The following is a 17,334-nucleotide window of genomic DNA, read 5'->3' as shown; positions in this document are numbered from 1 at the left end:
AATGAAATTAACTATAAACAACATTGAACAAGAAGTTATCTATAAATATTTTCAGTTGTTTATTTTTTTAAGAGGAGACATTTATTGTTTGTCAGACTCGGGACAGACTCTCTAATGTATATTACTGATTTGGATCCACAAATAAACCTACTCCCAATTAAGACACTAAAACTTGAATAGGAGGAGAAATGAACCTTTATTGGTCTTCCACTCAATAAATATGCCAAGCATATAAGTCATTTTAGCTAATTTCACAAGAGCCTCATGAAGATGGTAGTGTTTTTGTTTTTTAAGATGAGGAAATAAGGTTCAGAGATGTTAAGTAACTTGTCCAAGATCACAGAGCTAGAAAGCAAAGAGTAAAAGTTTGAACTCAGGTTTACTTGCAATATGTTGTTACTGTTTATTATACTTAATAGTATAATGCTCTCTTATATTTGATACTGTTTTTATGTCTTTTCAGTAAAGGAGAAAAATGAAAATATGCCCATTCACCAAAACAAAATGTTCTTATATATTTTAAACAAGAGCAATTTCCTTCACCATTTGGACTTCTGAATTTATTTGGCCAGTCTTACTCCACATCCTGAAGAGGAAGAAGCTTTAAAAACTTGAACTAATCCCTAAGAGACTTACAAATCCAAAGAGTTGCTAGGCAGACATCTGAGTAGGGTGCAAATGGTACCTTTGCAGTAAGAGCTTAGGTTTAGGTACTTGAACCTCACTAGAAAGTGAATCTTAGGATGTCTAAACAAGAAGTTCCTAGGCTCTGGCCATTGCTGATAAGGGTAAAGGAACAGTAAGTTAAACAAGATGCTTTCAACCAGAACTGTGGTGCCTACACGCACCATGGTCATTGTTGCTAAGTTTAATTTCACACTCTGAGTTTGCTAAATTACCTCCTTATGAAAGGTCTATTGCATGATTGCATGATTTGGTCAAGCAGTAGAGCAGATAATTTCATGGTATTTATATATATTTTATGTATGTGTATACAGGTATAAATATATTGTTACAAATACACATATACACACATGTATTCACATATAAAATATGTATATAACATCATTTCTTAAATAAATTAAAATTACGTGTATGATTATAAGTAACTTTTGTGTGTATATATTATATACATTAGACTCCTTATCTAACCAATGAGTGAGTATTTGGTGGGCATATTTTAAAAAGTTGATTGAAGTATACACAGTTTAATTGTTTTGCTTCTGCTTAAAACATACAAATTATGTATTCAAATATGAAACTTTTGATATAAGACAGACCTTTGCGCTGAACTAAAATGTACTAATGGGGGATCCATTCATCTTTGTGATACAAACATCCCTAATAATGTATCATGGATGGTATTTACTTGTCTTGTCTTGCTTTCTGAAGGAAAAATAATTAAGTCTATTTGTGTGGTAGCCTGAGTGCAGAATCATTCTAGATTTTTATGATTTTTAATATAAATCATAATCCCCCATGTTTTCCCAGTATTTTCATTTGACAGCCCTTCTTTTAGTAACACCTTTATTGGATCTTTCTATATAAACTTGTCTTAATACTATTTCATTCACCTACATAATGTTTTATTATTTTATATAATTTCAGTCACCAGTATAACAGACATTACCAAATTTGGGAAAATATAGTACTTTGGCTCTAGTAATGGCAATGGCACCCCATTCCAGTACTCTTGCCTGGAAAATCCCATGGACAGAGGAGCCTGGTGGGCTGCAGTCCATGGGGTCGCGAAGAGTTGGACACGACTGAGCAGCTTCACTTTCACTTTTCACTTTCATGCACTGGAGAAGGAAATGGCAACTCACTCCAGTGTTCTTGCCTGGAGAATCTCAGGGACGGGGGAGCCTGGTGAGCTCCTGTCTATGGGGTCGCACAGAGTCAGACACGACTGAAGAGACTTAGCAGCAGCAGCAGCAACAACCCAGTTGAAAGGAATTCCATTAATTGAGAGTGTTCTGGATTCTCTGTTTAAGTTACTTTGGTTTAGAAAGGATTGAGAAAGCTTTCACTGCATATAACAATACCAAGCTTTCCATTAAAACCATTTAAAAAATTTTTCTCTTTTTATAAATAATATAAGCTTACTATAAAAAATGTCAGAAATACAAACCAGTGGAAAATTGTGTATAGTTCTAAATTGTTCTCTATGAATAGTTTTACATCTGTGACAATTTTGTATACACATAATTTTGCATTCTGTTTCTTTGGTTAACATTTTAAATATGGAAGGTTTATATTATCACAGACCCTTTATTATCAGGCTTTTTTTTAGTAGGCTATATAACATTGGTTTGAGTGGATACCTCAAAATGTATAAAAATTTATTTATACTTTTACTGTTATACATTTAGTTTGTTTTAAAGTGCTACTATTCTGAAATAGCACTAGGGTGGAAATTTTTGTTTATAAATTTTTTACTCTTATTTTTCTCAAAATAAATTTCTAGTACTCATTAATATTGAACATAAGGATATAAATATCTTGGGGGTTTTGATACATATTGTCAAAAGATGTGTTTCCACTCATGCTCTTACAATAAAAGTGTAGATATATTTGCCTTATTACATCCTAGCTAGGATTGGGTATCTTTGTTTTTACAGTGTTTGCTAATTTACATGTATATCATATAATTTAAATTGCATTCCTTCTATTCAGGAGATTATAGTGTTACAAAAAAGCACTTAACTTTCTTCTTGTCAGAAATTTTACTATTTCTCTTATTGACCTAACATTAAATAATTTAATTATACATTTAAAAGGTTAGTAGGTCATACTATTGAGATTTTATAAGAGAAACTTTAAAAAAATGCTTGCCACCCTTAAAAATATCTACAGTACAGTGAATTTATTTCTGTTGGTGAATCAGAATTCATCTTACTAGTTTAAATCCCTCTTTCTTAGTGCTTTGAAAGGTTATTGAGTTCCATGGAAATCAGTTTACCCATATATATAACATATACAATACCAGCTCTAGGTTTTGGGAAATATATAACAAGCATAATACATAGAGACTAATCCATGTAAAGCATAGAATATTGTACGTGGCTCATAGAAGGTGCTAAATAAATATTCTTGTTTTCAAGATGTGGTCTTATAGTCAGTTTGGAAAATAATACATATTGCCCAAGTAACATGAAGGGAAGGTAATATTTAGTGTTTATAGTATTTTACTACTTTCTAAGGAAGGTGGGTCCAGAGATTGGTTTTTCATTTGTTGAGCAAGGTGGTAATGAGTGCAGATACAAATCACATAAGCTGATGCAAAATCAAATTGCATTACATACCGGAAGGTATTTCCAGCTACAGGAAAATCAAGGGATGAAAAAGAACCTGGAGGCTGCAGAAGGTGGCTGGAAGAAGTTTGAAACTTGCCTGGAGGATGGTATAGGGAGGAAGGGACTGGGGAGGAGAGTTTTGTTTTTGTTTTTGTTTTTTTTTTTTTTTTTATGGAGGTATTGTGGGTTTGAAATGGTAGACAATACCTCTATCTCCACTAAACATCTTCAGTAAAATCTGTGTAGTAGTGTTTGAAGGATGGGCAAACACTGATTGTGCCTCAAGAGCATCAGCCAAGGGAGAAAACAAGTTATCAGAGGGAACCCTTCACATGGCTTCAAGTTAATTACCATGATTGTGCAAAAGATTGCAAAGAATTGTAGAGAGCATTCAGGATTGAAGAAAGCATTAAGGCAATACCATTAGGCAGTGAATGACAGAGCTGACCTGTGGAAAGGAGTCTAAGCAAGCTCCAGGAGTTGGTGATGGACAGGGAAGTCTGGCGTGTTGCAGTCCACGGGGTTGCAAAGAGTCAGATACGATTGAGCGACTGAACTGAATTCAAGGGAGAAAAATATTTGCATTTGATTTTTACATGCGTGGGTGGAAAGGGGAGAAGATATTTCTGGAGCAAAAGATACCACGTTATAAATTGAAATATAAGATTGTCAATATTCAACATTTTTGATGTATGAAAAAAATGGTGATTTCATGTAGTACAGCCTGAACTAATATACTTTATAAACTGAAGAACTTCAAATGAAAGTAGTTTATAATGATATTTTAAAAAACAGCATAGTTTAGTGAAGTTGTGAAAAACCTTGGCTCTGATATTGGACAAACCAAAGTTCAAATTCTGGATCTACCCCAATCTAGCTGTATGGCCTTCGGTCAATTTAATTAAATTCTGTAAGATTCAGGATGCTTTGTATCAAATGAAGCTGATCACAGTGCCTACATCTCATTGAGTCACTGTGAGGATTAAGTGAGATAAAACATGAAAAAAGCTTAGTCCAGTGCCAGCATATGTGTTCAATTAGCTATTCAATTACTAACTCTACATTAAATTCATCTATGGAAGTCACTGTAACTTTCATCTCTTCAACTTTGGCTACCTTTACCTCTTTCCTTTCATTGGTCTTAATATTATCTCCTGTTTCATATATGAAATTATATATTATTTTATATAAGTATTCTTTTTATAGTAAAATCTCCCTAATTTCCCATGAAATTGAACATATACTGCTTTTGGTATGGGTGTGAGATTTACCAAATCAAGATAGAAAGATCTCCCCTTGGACATTCATTTGCTACTACAAGTCCTAGAGGCTAGGCACTCACTAACAGGCACTTCACATATATCAATATTATTTTTTGACTGTCTGTCCGCTTAATTGTTAGGGAAAAAATGTTGATTCTAGCTCTGTGGTAGACCCTGGGTTCAAAGCAGGTCTGTCTGACTAGAGATTATGGCTCTTTCCTGAAGCCTGAATTTTAAAGATAGTGGTGGACATCTGTTATGTTAAATAGGTTTTATTTCACTTGCCAAGTGTCATTGATTGGTATTGGCTGCCAGAAGCATTGTGTTGAGAAGGATTCTAAGGCCAAGTCTGTTCTCAGTGGGAATGTCATGATCAATTAGTGATGTCTGCCTCTGGGGCACCAGAGAGGTAGACAGGATGGGGATGGCATTCAGGTTGTTGATTTGTTGATCCTTGCTGTATACATTTAATGCCTGTAGTTACAACAGAGCACATGGATCAAGCTGTTACCCAGGCCTTTCTTGTGTCTTCTTTTTCTTTACTCTTGCAAATTTTAGTGAAATTTTCCAAATGTTTAAGTGAAAATGTAAAGAGTCAACAGAATTCTAAGACCTCCAGAATAATCCCTTGGCCCCATCTGCAGAGTCTTAGGGGAACAGGAGGGATGAGTTAGGAAGTTTGCTTTATTAGGTATCACCAGCTGGTCTGACTTTGTGTTTGTCCTAAACTAGCTCATTTTGGCTGATAAAAAAAAAATGCGTCTCTTTTACAGGTGTAAAAACTAATTTGATTTCAAAATAACTGTTAGTAAAGCAAGATGAGAAAAAAAGAGAATGCTCTTTTGGCAGAAGGCATTTAAATCTATTGCATATGGAGATGTTCAGAGTGTTAGAATTTTTGTTTCTGAAATGGGAATGGCAAAGCAATGTCAGCTCAACACGATGATGGTTTTAACCACAGGACATGAAGGAATTTGATTTAGGTAACAAAGTGAGTGACAACCCCTCCCCAATTTTTATTTATATATATGTGTATATATTGTACATATATATATATGTGTGTGTGTGTGTGTGTGTGTGTGTGTGTGTGTGTGTGTATACATATATATATATATATATAGGGAGTTTCCCTGGTGGCTCAGTTGTAAAGAATCTATCTGCCAATGTAGGAGGTACAAGTTCGATCCCTGGGTTAGGAAGATCTCCTGGAGGAGGAAATGGTAACCCATTCCAGTTTTATTGCCTGGACTTAGGAGCCTGGTGGGCTACAGTCCATGGGGTTGCAAAGAGCAGGACGTGACTGAGCACGCCTGCATATAGGTATATATGTATAGACATGGATATGTATTTATAAGTACCTATATATATAAATGTTATTGTGTTACTATAAAAGTAATAAGAATTAATATAACTATTTTCAAACTATTTAGGAAGAAAGAACAAAACCGTCAGCAGTCTCATCACCCTAACACAGGAGGCCTTAGTAATGTTTTCCTCCATTGACATGTATGTTTTCCCCATGGTTCTCACGATAGTGGACTTCTGATTTCCTATCCTTTTAAAAGGTGATTTTGCTGGATGGAATATTGACAAACAGCATGCATTTGCTATACCCTCTTGCTATATACATCTTCTGTATGTGACTTATCTGTGGGGAAATAGAACAAAGCAAAATATGAGAAGAAGTTTTTTTTTTTTTTTTTCTTTTTTGGTGGTAGTAGTTGGTAGTTTTAAAGGAAAGCCACGATGACAGAGAACGAGGAAGTGATTTTGACAGGCTGTAAAATCCATTCCTATGGCTGAAGAAGCCAAGAAAGGGAGACCCAACAAATTCTCTTTACAGCCCATTCCAGTGTTTGGCAACTTGTCCTGACAGGAATTTCTTCCATATTTCGAGCATATCCTTCATTCTCTTGTTTTAATCTCATTCTTCTTGCCTCAACGTCTGAAAAGTGCCTCAGTTTTCTTTTCTGGAAATGGTACTATCTAATTTCTTTCAAGCCAAGGATAGCAAAGCAGTTTTCTCTCCCACATCTACTTCAGGGGTTTGGTGAGAGACACCCTGACAACTTCTCCTGCCCCAGCTCTGTGGGAAAGTGCCTGAGGGCCAATGGATAACAGCTCTACATTTTCCATGAGAAAGCTGGGGCATTAGACACATGTCATGGGAGACACGTCAGACACATGTTCTGAAGTTTTTCTGTAAGGCCAGTTTGTTCTGCAGTAATCAGGAGTGACATAAGAAATGCTTAAAAAGCAGGAAAGGTGGGAGCTCCATCAGTCAGAGTGGACATGCCAGCCTGGATACCAGAGCAGGGTGTGGGAGAGGCCCTCTGTGCCAGGGGTTAACACTTTGATTGCTGGCTCTTGTAAAGATCCAGTGAGTCTTGGGGAAGTTAGGGATGAAGAAAGAGTACTGGAGGAATAGCAGTAAACTGTTCATACTGATTGAGTTTCAGTCCTTCCTATGCTCCCTTGTCACCCACTCCGAGTTCTTGAAGCCAAAAGTGTGTGGGTGAACTCAAGTCACACACCTCTTTGCCCAGTCCTCCTCCTTTGGTAAGTTTTTAAGAAAATTAGAAAATCATCTTCTCATTTTCTTTCCTTGAGAAATCTTTGAATTGGCATGTAACATAAGAAAAATCCTACTGTCAAACTCCAAAGTAAGTCTCAGATTTAGCAAGAGGTTGTGTCAAATGCAAACCATAAGACTATGTAAACTATTAAAAAAAATCTTGCTGAAGTCTTTGGCTGGATAGTGGGGCACAGAATACAGAACAGAGGACTCGCCACTTATTAGAATCATTCAATTAAACAAACCAACCCAAAAGAGAACTCCTCAAAGGAAATCGTTTTATATCACATAATGAAACACAAAACCAAACCAAACTTGTCTCTGACTTTTTTTTAAAGGTTTGCTTAAAAAGATAACTGGAGAGTGTACCACTTCCTCCGGATTTGCTGTGCAGAAGTGCATAAGTGTGAGTGATGTAGAGGTACTTGTTTATTATAGAGCACATTTCAATGCAGTAATCATAAATATTGCTAAGGTTGTGCTCTGTTGAAATATGACCTACATACTCTTGATTGTTTGTGTTACGTGATTTGTCTGACACCCATTACATTCTGGGTAATAGCAGCCATTTGTTGCTCTGCACAGCAGGCTCTTTTGACAAAAGAAAATAGGCAGCAATAAAAAAGCTATAGTCTGAATTACATTCTGCACAGTGCTGCACTGCTGAGAGTTTGTGCAAGTGTGTTAACAATGTTCTGAACTGCCTCTTGTCAGCCTTCAGCCTGTAATGGCCATCTGTCCTCACATAAATCTATCAAAACCTGCTAAGTTCAAGAGAGAGCATGGAATATACCTTGTACTGTCAACACCAAAATGTACACATTCCCCAGAAAATCAACACACAGGAAATAATCCAGAGGTTATGGGAGGCATTAGCACTGTTGATTTAGGCTTGTGGGATGAAATTGAGAGGCTGGCGATTAGTGGGAAGATGACAGGGGTAGTGGCATTGAGGAATTGAGTATTGACTGCCCTCCTACCACAAGGGAGAACCTTCTGGATGGAGGAGATGGGGTTAGAGAAATCAAATTAGTTCAGGAGCAGCAAAGGGTTCCCTGTCCTGTCCATGGCTCCTAAACTTTGGACATCACATTTAGAAGAAACAACAAAAAAAATACTTCTGACACTTCTGCTTCACTTTGTTTTGCTTTGCTCTGGACCTCAGGAACTCTATCTGGAAATAGATTTTCAATGAGACTCTGGTCCCACGAACTCTTGTGACCCTCAAGATGTCTCAGTCTTGCTTTGGGATATTCTCCTTGAATTTAAGAAATTTTCAGTTAAAAGTAAAAAGTTTACAGAATGATCTGAATTATTTTTTTCCTGTCCGCCTATTCCTAATCCAAAAATAACTTCCATCAACTGAGTATTATATTTGATTTATTGAGCAGTGCCAATCGAAACTTATCAGCCCTGATATTTTCACTCATAAGGTCTATCTGGTTATCTTATGGTGTTTCTGTAAATTTTAAGCAGATACATAAGAACATGTACTTTCTGCAGATTTTAAAGGGTGATCTCTTTACGAAGTCCTGAGGGCTGAATCCCTGAAATGCCAGCATTTGGTAGGCTATTTGGCACACAGTAGGTCCTCAGTGAATGTCTATTTAATCGCCACGGCCCATCTAAAATGTGAAAGACATGAAAGGCTTTGTTTTTAACTCTAAGAAACTACTCAGGGTGTCGGCACTCCCAAGAGCAACTTGAGAATCAGTTATTTAAGCGATAATGAGCTTAGGTACTAGGACAAGGGTTTCAAATGTTCAAGACGAAAAAGAATTTCTATATTTAAAATCCCTAGATAGCTGAGCTATTTTTAGGACTAGTCTCTCTTTAATAGTGGCCTAATTTGGTGTTTCTGAAGTTTGGGGTTTCTTTTTATAAGTCTACAATGTCAGTCAAAATACATCTACCTGAGATCAAGGCAACGGGCCACACAGACACGACAGGACCGTGGCTCTCCATAAGTGGTCTGTGAACTGTGTCATTAAAAATATTTGACCAGCTTCCCAAGTGATCCTTGGGCCACTGAAATAGAACACCTATGAGTAAAGGAGGATCTAGAAAAATAAAAACGAGTGAAACATTTTGCAAAAATAAGCGCAAGCAACATTTCCTCTGAGAGCTGCTAATCTATTTGAAGAGACAAGATATAATTCACATTCAGAAAGAGATAAGTGTGAAAATATAGCAATATCTGATAAGTGAGTGATCCTGGCAGTAAATTATTAGAAAAGTAAAAATTACCCCAATTCAGAGTATCATGAAAAGATTTATGGAGTTGTATTTGAGGATGTTGAATGTCATTTCCTCTAATTCAAGGGCTATGTCATTTGGAATATTTGACTGTTATTTACTCAGTAAAGAGAGATTATTCATCATTATTTCTTTGAGCATCTTAGCTTCCTGTGAGAAATATTTGAGATCTTGTCATTTCTTTGCTGAGAACTGGTATCTTTAAATTTGTTGTAGTGGTAATTGAAGGCAGGAGAGCATGTAGCAGTAACAGAAATCGGGGTATATGTATGTGGCAGTGCAAAGGGTGGAGGGAACAAGGAGAGAGAGAGGAGGGAGATAGATAGGGAGGGAAAGAAAGAAAGAAAGAAAAGCAAGAGAAGAAGATAGAATGAAGGGAAGTAGGAGGAGGAGACGGAGGAGGGGAAGGAAGAGAGAAAATCGGCCATAGAGGAATTTCTTTAGATTGAGCAAAAGATACACTTGTCTATGAAGAGAGAACACAAGAAGGGTGAGGTTCATTCAGTAATGTTAGCTCTCTATTATCTCTAAGCAAAGAGTAGGGGGAGCAGGCATACAGTAGGCTGCTAATAAAGGGAAGATTTCTGAGACTCAGATGTGTCACAAAGGAAGAGCAGTGTTTGCTTCTCTTTGTGTTTGCATTTCCCTGTCTTTCTGAACTGGGATAGATTTCCACAATCACACCTCTTTGTATGTTTGTTCATGTCTTTCCCTCATTTGGGGAGAATTAGCTATGTATGATAAATATTACCAAATATTAGTGTAAAAATATTTCATTTTAAGGAAAATATTAATTTCCTTTCTTTCTTGTAAAGTAGGGGAGAGAGGCATGTCTTCTTGTTCATACCAAAACTTCATGTGGCTGTCTGTGACCTACTTGTGTCTATATATATATATATACACACACACACACACATATATTTTTTTCCAGCAAGGTAGAATTTTCCTTGAAATGTGCAGTTGCCTTAAGTCTCACCCCAGGCTTCTTAGCAGACTTGAAGTTCTTTTTTGCTGAATAGCATTCACCCATCCTCCTAAATAAAAAGTGTATTGTAAACTAAAATGTTCCCTTGTAAGCATAAAGTCATTTGAACTGCAGCCTGCCCTTCTTCAAAGTTCCTTCAACTCTGCAGCCCTTCCACAGTTCTTCTTCCTGGGCAGAAAGGGCTGAGTAGGACTTACTCGGGGTGAAACTGACAGAGCCAACCAGCCTTCACATAGTCTCCCACGATGACTTCTCCTGGAATTTTCTGTCCTTCTGCAGAAAAGCAGGAAAGGCAACAATGTACAGATGTCCCCCCTTCTTCCACTATTTTCTCTCTCTTTTTTTCTTTAATTAGCTAATTGCCAAAGCTTGGATTCATTTCAGTCCTTCAACCTCATAATCTACCCCGACGTGCTGCTCAAAATGAAATGGTCCACCAGCACTTCAATATTTAGTGTTACTGTTCACTTAGGTTTCTGTGGCAGAACCATATTTTAGACAGAATGTATTAGTTATGCTTACAAGAATGTATTATACCTACATTAGCCATGGTTTACTAAGTTAATGAACTGTGGAGACAACGAATCATTCCTGTCAGGTTGTAGAGTTATCTGGTGCCCTGCCTTCACAGACCATATTTTACTGAACTTACTTTGAAGTTGCCTGTGTCATCCCCACCCTGCCCTGTATTTGCTGCCATCCCATCTTTTTTTTTTTTTTAAGTTACCTAATTCTTTGACACCACAGGTAGAGATCTTTCATTGTACAAAAATTCCTACTCCTCTTGCATCCTCCCCAGTGTTCTTTGCAGACAAGCATGGCCAAAGCCATTCACTGAGTCCCTTGAGTACCACTGCATTCGTTTTCCATAACGCAGTCGATAGGATACCCTTGTGAACCTGAACTTTGGTTCTGCCTGGTGGTGATGTGTTCGTGTTTCATGGGAAGCAAGATCTGTTAGCATTGGCGTTTGAAATACAAAATATCAGGGCTTTCACTGCAGTCTTGCAATGTATATGTCTTTCCTTGGTGACAGAGGCTTCCGGGGACAGAGTCACTTTTTCAGGTCTTATCAGGAATTTAGTTTCCTTTGTTTTTCTATGAGTTTTAACCATTGACTGAAATCTCAGGGAAGTGAGGAAAACGTATCCTGGCATTTAACAACATTCTGTCTCTTTTCTTTCTCTCTCTCCTCGTTTTTGTTTTTTTTTTTTTTTTTCTTTTATTATCGTAGGCCTAACTCCACCCACAACTCCTCCTCATAAAGCCAACCAAGATAACCCTTTCAGGGCTTCTCCAAAGCTGAAGCCCTCTTGCAAGACTGTGGTACCTCCACCAGCCAAGAAGGCCCGGTACAGTGAGTCTTCTGGTACCCAAGGCAGTAATTCCACCAAGAAGGGGCCCGAGCAGTCTGAGTTGTACGCACAGCTCAGCAAGACCTCTGTGCTCACCAGTGGACACGAGGAAAGGAAGGCCAAACGGCCCAGTCTTCGGCTGTTTGGTGACCATGACTATTGTCAGTCAATTAATTCCAAAACGGAAATACTCGTTAGTATATCACAGGAGCTCCACGACTCCAGACAACTAGAAAATAAAGATGCCCCCTCCTCCAACGGGCCGGGGCAGATACACTCTTCCACAGATTCCGACCTGTGCTACCTGAGAGAGACCGCGGAGGTGAGCAGGCAGGTCTCTCCCGGCAGCACCAGAAAACAGCTTCAAGACCAGGAAATCCGAGCCGAGCTGAACAAGCACTTCGGGCATCCCAGTCAAGCTGTTTTTGACGACAAAGCAGACAAGACCAGTGAACTGAGGGACAGTGATTTCAGTAATGAACAATTCTCCAAACTACCTATGTTTATAAATTCAGGACTAGCCATGGATGGCCTGTTTGATGACAGCGAAGATGAAAGTGATAAACTGAACTCCCCTTGGGATGGCACGCAGTCCTATTCATTGTTTGATGTATCGCCTTCTTGTTCTTCTTTTAACTCTCCATGTAGAGATTCTGTGTCACCACCCAAATCTTTATTTTCTCAAAGACCCCAAAGGATGCGCTCTCGTTCAAGGTCCTTTTCTCGACACAGGTCGTGTTCTCGATCACCATATTCCAGGTCAAGATCAAGGTCCCCAGGCAGTAGATCTTCTTCAAGGTAAACCTTGTCAAAACCCACCCAAAGCCTAAGATATCCCCAGGAATTAAAAAAAACAAACAGCATTTAAAACCCACCAGCATCCCAGCCCCTCAACAACATGTTCCTGGTGCTCCAGGAACTAAGGAGATTGTTGTTACCCATACATTCTTCCCCATCTTCTCTTAAATCTGTCCTCATTGAGCACAGCACATGAACCAGTCAGACCAGAGAGAGCAATCTGCAGGAAACTTGCTCGTCTAACTTTTTCCATTACCTGGAGAGTTGCTCTGTGCAGAATAGTTGAGATCCATGCAAGATAAAGCTGACAGTGTACCAGGCTGGCGTTCGGCAGCACATCCATAAGAGATGTTGCAAGAGAACATGTCACCACTCCCAGACCTTTAAGCTGACTAGAGGTTCACACACTGTCACTGGGAAATCTCACTAGTAGTTGGGAACTGAAAGCCGGTTTATGTTAAGACGGAATTCCAGGGGCTACTCAGTCATGCCAATAAACTGGAGTTCGCTGGCAGCTGCAAAAGCCCTTTTCGTTTTTCCTTCTCTCTCTCAGATCTTGCTACTACTATGAGTCAGGCCACTGCAGACACCGCACACACCGAAATTCGCCCCTGTGCGCAAGGTCACGTTCAAGATCGCCCCATAGCCGGCGGCCCAGGTAATGATGCACGTTCACTTCCCTCCGTACCTCTTATCCCTCAAGTAGATGACAAAATGTAGTCCAAAACCCTGCCCCCTCCCTAGTTATGATTCATTTTGCTCGTGCAGATAGAGGTGGTTGACTTAATGATGAAGTTATGTTTCTCAGGTATGACAGCTACGAGGAATACCAGCACGAAAGGCTCAAGAGGGAAGAATACCGCAGAGAGTATGAGAAGCGGGAATCTGAAAGGGCCAAGCAGAGGGAGAGCCAGAGGCAGAAGGCAATTGTAAGCAGCCTGGAGCTTACTTTCATTTTACAGAAGGGTTTCTTTTTTCTCTCTCTCCCTCATTTTGGGGGGATGTGATGGGCATAGATTAGAAAATATGGTAAGGATGCTGTTAGAATATGCAGTACTCAGACCTTTGGCTTTAGCATCAGTGACACCTCAATCCCTCTTAACAGTGATTATTGGAAAACAAAATAAGTCCATGTATTTCTCCTCATACTGCCTGTTTTTCACTCATCTGGAAGCTCACTATTGCTTTTGACTTTTGTTTCTAAAAATAGAAGGAGGAGAGATGTGTATGGTCCCATTGATCTAGAGGATGAGTTATTCATACTGTTCTCTGCTGCTTTTTGTTCTGAGTGGAAAATGAGGAGGTGTCACTGGATGGTTTCATCGTTTTTGGCAGATGTGAGGGTTGGGTTGTCCATGGAGAGACTGTGTTTGAGTAAGATTTAAAAGCAGTGGTAGAGAAAGATTTGCTAAGTCCCTACTTCTTCCTTGTGCTGGCTCAACACATCAGATGTCCACATTTCTTATGAGCTACTTTTCAATAACCTATCATGGATTTCAGCACCACTTACTGTAGGATATTGTGTTTACTTGACACATAGACACTACTGACCCTTTGGGATGAGGATCTAGATTATAGGAGTCTAGTTCATTCTGTTTGTCAGAACTTAGAAGGCAAAAACTGGGTCCTCCAATTGTCAGCATCCAGTACTTGTCCCAGGCAGACATTTCTAGTTGATTAAGGAACTGTTTCCCACTGAGCCCCAGTAGAGCCTTAAGGACTTTCACAGCCTGGTGCTCCACCATCAGGCTCAACCATCACAAATGGCACTGTTTTTGTTCATTGCAGCTGCTGTCTGTTAGCTTCTAAGTATCATTTCAGTCAAGATCAGCTTTTGATACATCTTGCATACAAGCTAACCAGGGCTTGCTGCTGCAGCTGCTAAGTGGCTTCAGTTGTGTCACCCTCTGTGCGACCCCACAGATAGCAGCCCACAAGGCTCCCCCGTCCCTGGGATTCTCCAGGCAAGATCACTGGAGTGGGTTGCCATTTCCTTCTCCAATGCATGAAGGAGAAAAGTGAAAGTGAAGTCCCTCAGTCATGGCCGACTCTTAGCGACCCCATGGACTGCAGCCTACCAGGCTCCTCTGTCCATGGGATTTTCCAAGCATGAGTACTGGACGGGGGTGCCGTTGCTTTCTCCAACCAGGGCTTAGGGAAATGATTTTTTACTATAAAGTTTATATGGATATGGTACCTTTAATACAACCAACAACCATCAAAAAATCTTGAGAAACCTACATAAAAGAGCTAACTAATAAAGTCCAAATCAAGCATAGGCCAACAGTTATCAGCTGGAGGAAAAAGGTTAACTGAGAGGTTTGTTAACTCAGGTACTCAAGGAAAAAGAAGGGAGAAGTAATTGAATATGTAGGCTAAAGGTCTAGGGCTTTGCTACCATTTAACTTTGAATCTATCTAAGACCAATTAAAGGCCTTGTGAAAATTATAGCACTTTCCTTCATTTTTCTCAACTTTCAAATTAGCTGTAATATTAAGATCTACCAGAGTATCATTAGTTAACATTTAACAAGATGAATGAAAATGGAAAATTCAGCTTTTCTAATTTTGCTGTTTTTAATTAATAGCCTCTTGAGTAACTATAACAACTCACATTTACAGAGTGCCATATAGTTTACAAAGCCCTGTAATATGGCACATTGCAGTTCATATATACCAAAGAGAGTCATATTGAGTAAGCATGTAAGTAGCTATTTCAGTGTTTTCAAATTCATATTTGATGAAACTCTTCATGTGTCTTCCCAGAAGAGTGACACTAAAGAGAGAAGTTATTGTATCATATGTTTGCTCATTTGCACAAAATGTAACACAGCTATAACCAAAGCTGAGTAGATAAATATAGATAAATGGCATGTGGTTTTATTATTCTTTCCAAAGGTAATATAGTGCCAGATACTTACTTGAGTGAAGAAAGGGAAGGAGGGCTCCTTTTGCTAGTTTGGCTCTTTGCAAATAGATCAATACTGTGATTCATCTGTAATATACTCTATATTCCATAGATGCCAGAGCCAAAAGCACCCTTGAGGCCACTAGCCTCAGTTTGGAAGCAGATACCACCCTGCCTTTCCTTGGTGTCACAGATGTTAATAAGTTCCTTGGTTAATTCTTTGACTAAGACAATCTTTATCAATTCCCTTTGAAAGAAGGCAATTATAGTGCAAAATATCAACTTGACATATATTAAGTCATTATAATTAACTAGATGTTTGTGAGAATTTTGGCTTTGAGATTTTTATTTTTGTTTTTAAAAACCAAATTAAAAAAGAAAACTAAGACATAGAAATTATTTACTAGCACAGTGACCCATAGATAGTAAGAGATTAATATAAAGATTTGGGACTTAACTGTTAAACCAGTTAACCGGTTGGACAATTAGATGGTATTTCTGTAAATATAAGTGAAAACACATGACTGTGTGAGAGACATTTGTTAGCTACCTGGGATATAAAATTAGGTTAAGACTTCATCCCCACATCTTAGGGAGCTTCAAGTCCACTGACTGGTAAAGATATGCAATGTGTTCATTGCTGTCATAGAGAAGGTATCTAAGTACTGAAGTGGCATATGGGTGGGCACCCAGCCCTGGGAATGAGGGAGGGCATCCCTAGAGAGTGTGAGATTGATGTGAAATCTAAAGGGAGGAGAGGGCAAAGGTTCTTTCCATGTGAGCTGTGCAACGAGGTAGCCATCAGCCAGGAGGCTAATTAAGCTAGTCCCAAATTTAAATGCACTGTGTGATTGAATTTTGAAGATAGTACCAAAAAAAAAAAAAAAAAAAAGAGTTTAAAATACCTCATTAATACTTTTTATGTCAATGACAAGTTGAAACACTAATATTTTGGCTGTACTGAGCCAAGTAAAATATATTATTAAAATTAAATTTGTTTCTTTTTACATTTTTAAAAATGTGCCTCAGAAAATTTAAAAATTACATATGGTACATTATATTTTTATTGCAAATAACTATTCTAGGCAGATACTTTAGCTCATACTAAGTCTCTGGAAAAGAGCAAGATATATTGGGAAACTGCTAGTCATTTAATTATAAGGCTAGGGTATGGGAGAGGCAAGAGGTGAGTCTAGGGGGCTCCCCAGTAGCCAGATACTTGAAGGGTCTTGTAAGTCATCATGAAGATTTTGAAGAATATCTTGAAGGCACAGTGGAACTGTTTAATGAGGTTACCCTTAGGAAGTTTTTCTGACTGATTTCCTTCCTCAAAATGATCTGCTTTTTTGTGCCATAATGTGTTTGCAAAATGTATTTTAATGGAGTTGAGCATGGAGATAAAGGCAGTGATTTTTGACTCATTTGGCTAGATTATCTTGAAAACTCATTCAGGAAACAGTTCAAGGAATTAGGACAGTTTGCCTAACTTGGTCATGTAGGTGATTTTCATTCAGATTTCTGAGACACTCTTAAAGTCATGAATGAATAGCAAATTACATTTGGAATATCTTGGGTGGAATGCTGATTTATTCATTAATTCAGATCAATTTTATAATCAGGGGATAAGCAAAACAGAGACTCCAGAAGGAAATGAAAAAAATGTTACAATCGTGTAATAGGTATTTTACAAAGTTAACCTTTGCTTTCTTGTCTTGTGGTCCCTACTGACTTTTTTTTTCTTTAGTTCCATTAAGAAGGAGATAGTGTAGGTCATCTATCAGGTTTTTACTTTGTATGTGTCCAAAAGTCTTTATTCAGACCAACTTCAGTGCATCAAATCAGACAGCTAGGAAAGGACTAATAATTAGTAATTAGTATAACACAGAATCATATGTTGTGG

The 17,334-nt window shown here is 38.3% G+C and overlaps 1 protein-coding gene across 6 annotated transcripts in view; it reads left to right on the top strand.

The window, feature by feature from the left end:
- The window catches only part of PPARGC1A (PPARG coactivator 1 alpha), a 717,775-nt gene that overhangs the window by 683,854 nt on the left and 16,587 nt on the right, over positions 1-17,334 (top strand). For all 6 annotated transcript variants that reach the window (XM_015096414.3, XM_060416920.1, XM_060416919.1 and 3 more), the window contains 3 exons: positions 11,609-12,527; positions 13,081-13,185; positions 13,336-13,456. In XM_015096414.3, the coding sequence (XP_014951900.1) occupies positions 11,609-12,527; positions 13,081-13,185; positions 13,336-13,456 (1,145 nt within the window). The remainder of the gene's footprint in view (positions 1-11,608; positions 12,528-13,080; positions 13,186-13,335; positions 13,457-17,334) is intronic.

The sequence above is a fragment of the Ovis aries genome, chromosome 6 (assembly GCF_016772045.2).
Source record: "Ovis aries strain OAR_USU_Benz2616 breed Rambouillet chromosome 6, ARS-UI_Ramb_v3.0, whole genome shotgun sequence".
NCBI classification, from domain to species: Eukaryota; Metazoa; Chordata; class Mammalia; order Artiodactyla; family Bovidae; genus Ovis; species Ovis aries.
Note: the sequence above shows the minus strand (reverse complement) of the source record. Positions and strands in the feature narration are given on the sequence as shown.